Source organism: Alnus glutinosa, chromosome 7 (assembly GCF_958979055.1).
Source record: "Alnus glutinosa chromosome 7, dhAlnGlut1.1, whole genome shotgun sequence".
Taxonomy (NCBI): Eukaryota; Viridiplantae; Streptophyta; class Magnoliopsida; order Fagales; family Betulaceae; genus Alnus; species Alnus glutinosa.
In genome coordinates, this window is record NC_084892.1 from 21704508 (window position 1) to 21712281 (window position 7774).

Genomic DNA, 7774 nt, shown 5'->3' on the forward strand with positions numbered 1-7774 from the left:
CTATGATTCTTTTGAATTGCAGGGTGGTGACCTTCTCCCAAAGCCTAACTTTTTGGGAAGAATGCACCAACTTTTCTTTGTCTTAGCCAACTTGTGAAGTTCCATCTTCATGCTTGAGCACTCCTTTTCAAGCTCCAAAACACGTTCCTTCATGTTCTCAGCACTCACTCCTCGATCTTGTACAAGGTCCATTTGACGAGAGCCATCATTTTTGGGAAGCTCAAGGTTTCCACTGGGATTTTGAGAGTTCTCAAGATTGTCAGAAACAAAGAACCAACCTGAAATTGACGTCCGGAGTCGAAGCTGTTCGAAGAAGAGGACTTGCACAATTACTCGAAGAGGTAGCCTCTCATTCTGGGCTGCATGGGTGCTGGCTTCCAAAGAGAGCTTCTGGCAGTTCATAAGTCGACAGAGTTGCTCCCTCTCAGAATCTGTTAGCCAAGGATGTGTCTGAAGTTATGAAATATGTGATGTTGTTAGCATTATCAGAACCAGATGCCACCAAATTTCAAATATATGAGACAATTCAATTATCAAGGATTGTCTTACCTTCAGGTATATATCAATTGCATGATAAATACCATCTTCAAGCGGCCGGGCATAATCGGGGACAACAGCAGCCAGCGCCTGAAACTTCGGCAACTTCAAATTAACATCTGGAGCCACCTCAGCAAGATATCCATCCACCAGACCAGCCACCATAGTAACAGGTGTCAGAGTGTCTGTCCCACTTACCAATTGGCCCTCTTCAATTATGCTTGGAGAAGAAGGTGCAGGTGCCTGATATAGTGACATGAAATGATCAAGAATCCTCTGAACACAGTCTATATCATAAAGGGTTTCGATCGAGTAACCCATATTTGGTATGAGAAGATCTACAAGCACAGCTTGGTCCAACTGAGTTCCAACCCTTTTCTCCAAATTTTCTCTGCATGATGAACTTGCATGTAAGATCATAGCAGCACGGAGTAGCCTAAGCAGAAACTTGGTGGATATGACTCCCTTCTTATTAGGAAGCAGCCCTACAATCTCTTCAAGTAGAGCCCTTTGGTCTGCCTCCGAAGTGGTGCAAATGGTTGTCCCTGGATTGGTATTATTTGCATCACTGAAGCTTGATTGCCTATTCAACAAAGGAAGATATCTCCTAGCATAGTAAATGAGGGAAGCAGCAATATTCTCAAGCTTCATGCCTTTTGATTGCACAGACAAAATCAGCCGTTTATATAGGGGCAAGCTAAGAAATGAGACGTCCTCAAACCACCAATCATCACCAAGAGGTTGTGACTTATTTTCAGAAGTTATACCATTCCACAAGACAGTGCCTGCTGCATTCCGCTGGCTAGTGCATCCAGATACAGGCCAATTGAATAGATTTGGGTCTGCACAAGCTTTCATGGCCAAGGAGTCTAGGCATCTTGAAATAATGTGGAGCTCTTCTGCGTATTTTTGAACTTCTTCACATGTTTCAAGAGCTTTTATGGTGTCCGCCCAATCACCAAAAACTTCATTAAAGAAACCTTCTGTCTGTGAGATTAGGTTTCCTTGTCCATAATCTTCAGTCATTAGAAGATACTCTGCTGCACATCTAAGGCTGACTACATTCAAAGCGGAGAGATCTAGTTTAACACCATAGCAAAATTTAGCTATAAGCTCAAATGCTTTAGCTCCACCAGGCAAATCATGAAGCTGCAAAATACACCCTGATCCATCCTCACTGGAAAACTCTTCAATAAGCTTTTCTAACAGCCCGCTCCTAGAAAGCAATGGAAACTGTAGAAGATGCCAAAATGGGGAGGAAAATTTAGGATCCAGAATGAATATTAATCTGACCTGAACTGATGAAGACAAATTAAGAACAAGTATAGAAAGCATAAAAAGAAAACAAGCAGAAGCCAGAAAGATACACTCATGTACACTTGTAACTATTACTTCCGAGAGGGAATTGACACATCTTCAAGCAAGACTTAGTAAGATAACATATTGGGACCCCATTCAACTTAAAATTTTAAACAGGTTTAGGCTTAATTATATAACATTAATCACTCACATTTGTAATATCTATTCAATATGGGACCCAACCTTTATATACTCACACGTGTATGCTCAACAATTTTCAAAATCAAACATAACCATATAAAATTCACCTTGTGGAGATGAAAAGACATCTCTCCAACTTCAATGGTGACATCGCTGGGAAGCCCAGTTGTGCAGAACCTGAAAGGAAAAAATCAAGAAAATTCATGAACCAAAACAAGTTCTCTCAAGATGGGCCTAGCTATTTCATGGCAACAGAAACAAATCATTCAACAAACTCTTCATATTTTAAGGGGATTGTCATATTGTTCTTTGAAACTATCATTTTCGAGAACTTTGTAATCTTTATAGTAACATGTATGATCAAACCCTCCCAACATATTTCAGATTGTTCTGTCATTGTGTCAGTCTCAAAACATGCTTGTATTTTTTGACATCATGCCATCTATGCCGCTGAATGTGGCAGAGACTCCTCCAATTAAACTGTTTTTACAATTTCAATAATTAATCAGCATACCGCAACCTTGGAGCTTGGGGCACTCTATTATTTTTTTTTTCCCCCTTATGGGATGTCTTCAGTGGCAGAGCCAGAAATTTATTCTTGAGAGGGCCGATTTTTTTTTTTTTTTTTTTTGTTCTCTTTATGTTCTATATTTTTACTATACACAAAAAAAATATAATAAACACAACAATCTAAAATAGAAATGAAATATTTTATAACATAATAGAAGTATAACAAGAAATTATATATATGTGTGTGTAGGCATTATAGTAAAAGAAAATAAAGTACCAAAAATTGTAGCCTTCAATTTTGTAGATAACTAAAATTATCAAGTATAGAATTTGAATTAAAGGTCTTAATAATTTAATTCTCATTTTAACAACTAACAAACTACAAGATAAATTATATAACATAAAAGATCTATAAAAGACTTACAAAGAAATTAAGAATAACTAAATACTATTAAAAATGTCACGTAGTATTGCCTCTATATGAAGCTCCATCAAAATCTCAAAAAGAATATCAAGTAAAGGGCAGCATGTGCAGATACGACCATTAGACCTCTAATCATACTTCTATTTTTCAATTTTCTTACAGATATATTCAAAACGGACAAATTAGCTAGTTTATGGTGCAACAATTTAGTAACTCAAATAATTTTAAAACAAAAAGAAACAACAACAATAATTTTTTTCAAAAAAAAATTATCTTATAATATAAATAATAGAATAACCAATACATAAAAAATTAAAATAACTACAATTTGGAAGTCACTGATGCAATTTAGAATAGCAAACTAAAACTGAAGAAAAAAAAAAAAGAAGAAAAAAAATGTACTTTTGTAAGAGAAGTCTACGTGGCAAACAAAAAGATAAAAAAAAACAAATAAATAAATAAGGATGCAATTTGAAAGAGGTTTATACTATTCAATTTGGGGCTTCTTCTTTCTTTCTTTTTTCTTCTTTTTTTCCTTTTTTTTTTTTTTTTTTTTTTCCTAATTTGTAATCAATTATAACCTACAATACTTTCTATTCTAAAAAGAACCTATAAAAAAAAATCCAATAAGAACCACGTATGAGAGCGTAGATAAGTTACTTAACAATTTTCCTTATAAAATAATTTTTAAAACCAATTGCAGAAGCCACGACCCCTACTGGCCTTAACGTGGCCCTGCCACTGCATACATCACTTACACATCTCCATATAACAAAGTTTCAAATTTACCAATAAATTTGTGTGACCCAATGTAGGACCCATAAATCCATTGGTGCATTTGAAAATGAGATGTGTAAGATATATATTTATATCATTTCTTGTTTTGCTGAGATCTCAATTTTGACAACCTCTTATTGAGATCTCAATGGGGGCGTGGATCAATTGCTTAAAAAAAAAAGAAGTTATAAATTCTTTTTTAAAAAATCCAATTGCAAGGGCCACGACCTTTATTGACCTTAACGTGGCTTTGCTACTAGATGTCTTATATAACTAAGTTTGATTAGATTTCAAAACGACCAGAATAAATAGCATTAATACCATATTAGAATAGAATAGAAATACTTACCAAGCTTGACCTTCAAGATGAAATGCTTCGGATTTATAACCTAGCCTTATGCATGCCATGTATTGTTTTTCTCTTTAGATGGGGAGGCTTAGAATCACTGAAAAACATGAAGATCAACTCTCGGATGACGAAGAAGAAAGAAGGAAGAATACATCATTGTACAAGCAAACATGGCAGATCTTGAGAGAGAGAGAGAGAGAGAGAGAGAAATAGAGAGAAGTAGCAAGTTTGTTAAGGAATGATGCAAATCCACAAAATGTGGATATTAATGTGTAGTGAATCCCATCCACAATTCATTCATGGGATGTGTCTTTCCTCATAAGTCTATATATGGTTTGCTTGTAAACGTAAATGTATTAAGTAGAAATTTATTCTAGAAATACATTTCTCCATTTTCTAATTATGTCTCGATCTCATTTATCTTCTGCAATCTCTTAGACTTTACATAGTCTAAAGCAAGAAATGCAAGCGGTTGTAGGGGCAATGGGGTACGTGTTGAGTTGTGCTTTTAGACTATTACGCTCTTCATCTCCTTCACTCTCCCTACTCACGGAGTCGACATGAAAACATGTTTGGAAGGAAAACAGAAATCCATCTAACGCTGATTTTCATGCTTAATTTTCATAATGATAATTATAATTCGTTACGAACTAGAGCTCCACAATTTTCCCAATTATTCACATACTTCCTCACTAACTATTGTTTTTTGACAATTTCAGCCCTCATTATTCACCTCTTTGATTCTTGTTTTGACCCAAGGTGTACGTGATGGGTTGATCTATGGAAATAAAACTATATAGGTTAACTATAACTCGATCAAGTTAATTAAGCGAATCAGATCTATCAACCCTAACCCGTAAATTTCGGTTTGGTTCAATTTGAGTTCGCAGATCATGTTAAAAATTGTCAACCCTAAATATTGTATGTTGGGTTCGGGTCGTATCAATGCGTGAATATAAGACTATACAAGTTAATCTTAACTCAAGACCTTCATCCATAATCCTCTAATTCTTTTTTACATTAACAGCCTTATGTTCACCTCCCTTCAAATCGTTATTCTTATTGTCGTTTAGTGGACCATAGTTTTACGTACTGATCATCCCTTCCTTCCCCTATAAACAACAATACTTTGCTAGTCGTGTAGTAGTATCATAGCATTGCCCTTTTTTTCATTCTGGGTCATGCTTCTTCTTGCCACCCCTCTCCTTCCCACCGGACCCAAGTCGGCTCCGACCCAAGTTCACAAACTTGACTTCGCTATCCCTGAATGCTCCCGAGTGGTCCAATGCAGGCGTCACTGACACCGCTTGCTTGGAGCTCACGCAACCTATCGTGGCCCACTACCACCACCACCTCCCCCACATAGGAACCTAAGTTTGGCACCGGAATCGGGTCGACCAGTAAAATACGGCCGAACTTCCTGGACCCAAGTTAGTTAAGCTAGAAGAAAACGAAGGTTGCACCGTTGCTAGACAATCATAGTGGATTCAAGCCAAATGGAGTCTAGTTTTTATACCACATACACCAAACTCGATCGTTAACAAAAATCTTAGTGCTTTTGGTTTTTGTCTTTTCACATTCTTAGTCTTGGAATGTTTTAGCTCTACTTTCTTAAGTTGTGCGACAATCACGGGAGATGGCGGATAGTGGGTTTCTATGCAGCTTTTTCACACAACAAACTTTGGCGACATCAACGAAGAGAAATAAACAACTTTTCTTGAGCAGTTGCCAGTTGAGTTGTTCACTGTTTGTGTCTTTTTTGTTTGTAAATCTCAAAAAGAAGATCAAGTAAAGGGCAGCATGTGCAGATACGACCATTAGACCTCCAATCATACTTCCATTTTTCAATTTTCTTACAAAAGATATATTCAAAATGGACAAACTAGCTAGTTTATGGTGCAACAATTTAGTAAATCAAATAATTTTAAAACGAAAAGAAACAACAATAATAATAGTAATAAATTATCTTATAATATAAATAATAGAAGAACCTATACATAAAAAAAATAAAATTAAAAATTAAAATAACTACAATTTGGAAGTCACTGATGCAATTTATAATAGAAAACTAAAACTAAAAAAAAAAATTGGAAGAGAAGTCTATGTGGCAAAAAAAAAAAAAAAATTAATAATTAAGGATGCAATTTGAAAGAGGTTCATACTTTTCAATTTGGAGCTTCTTTTTTTTTTTTTTTTTTTTTTTTTTTTTTTTTTCAATTTGTAATCTATTATAACCTACAATACTTTTTATTCTAAAAAGAACCTGATACTACAAGTCTACATACCTACCCTACATGGCTAATAAAAAAATTCCAATAAGGAACCACGTGTAGAAGCATAGATAAATTACTTAACAATTTTCTTTATAAAATAATTTTTTTTTTAAAACCAATTGTAGGAACAACGACCGCTGCTGGCCTTAACGTGACTCCGCCACTGCATACATCCCATACACATCTTCATACAACAAAGTTTTAAATCCACCAATGAATTTGTGCGACCCAATGTAGGACCCATAAATCCATTGGTGCATTTGAAAATGAGATGTGTAGATATATATTTATATCATTTCTCGTTTTGCGGATATCTCATATTTGACAACCTCTTATTGAGATCTCAACGAGGACGTGAATCAATTACTTAAAAAATTTTCTTCTAAATTTTTTTAAAAAAATTCAATTGCAAAGGTTACGACCCTTATTGACCTTAACATGGCTTTGCCACAGGATGTCTTATATAACTAAGTTCGATCAGATTTTAAAACGACTAGAATAAGTAACACTAATACCATATCAGAATATAATAGAAATACTTACCAAGCTTGACCTTCAAGATGAAATGCTTCGGATTTAGAACCCAGCCCGATGCATGCCATGTATTGTGTTTCTCCTGAGATGGGGAAGCTTAGAACCACGGAAAAACATGAAGATCAACTCTCGGATGACGAAGAAGAAAGAAGGAAGAATACGTCATCGTACAAGCGAACATGGCAGATCTTGAGAGAGAGAGAGAGAGAGAGAGAGAGAAAGAGAGAGAGAGAGAGAGAGAGAGAGGTGGAGTTTGTTAAAAAAAAGGCACAGATCCACAAAATGTGGATCTTAATGTGTAGTGAATCCTATCTACAGTTCATTCATGGGAGTGTCTTTCCTCATAAGTCTATATATGGTTTCCTAGTAAACGTAAATGTATTAAGCAAAAATTTATTCTAGAAATACATTTCTCTATTTTCTAATTATGTCTCGATCTCATTTATCATTTGCAATCTCTTAGACTTTACACAGTCTAAAGCAAGAAATGCAAGCGGTTGTAGGGGCATGGGGTACGTGTTGAGTTGTGCTTTTAAACTGTTACGTTCTTCATCTCCTTCACTCTCCCTATTCGCAAAGTTGACATGTAAACATGTTTGGAAGGAAAACAAAAATCCTTCTAACGCCGATTTTTGTGCTTAATTTTTGTAATGATAATTATAATTCATTACAAATTAAAGCTCTACAATTTTCCCAATTATTCACATACTTACTCACCGGCTATTGTTTTATGACAGTTTTAGCATTCATTATTCACCTCTTTTATTCTCATTTTGACCCAGAGTGTACGTGATGGGTTGATCTATGAAAATAAAACTATATAGGTTAACTATAATTTGATCAAGTTAATTAAGCGATTCAGATTTGTCA

General features: G+C 35.2%; 1 protein-coding gene across 1 annotated transcript; it reads right to left on the reverse strand.

Annotated features, from left to right (window-relative positions):
* LOC133873322 (BTB/POZ domain-containing protein At5g03250) lies at window positions 1-6972 on the reverse strand. Its single transcript, XM_062311042.1, has 4 exons — window positions 6914-6972; window positions 2145-2214; window positions 550-1770; window positions 1-450 (listed from the first exon to the last, which is right to left on the reverse strand). The coding sequence occupies exons 1-4, from the start codon at window positions 6970-6972 to the stop codon at window positions 1-3; spliced, it is 1800 nt and encodes a 599-aa protein (XP_062167026.1).
* Between the last annotated feature and the right edge of the window lie 802 nt (window positions 6973-7774).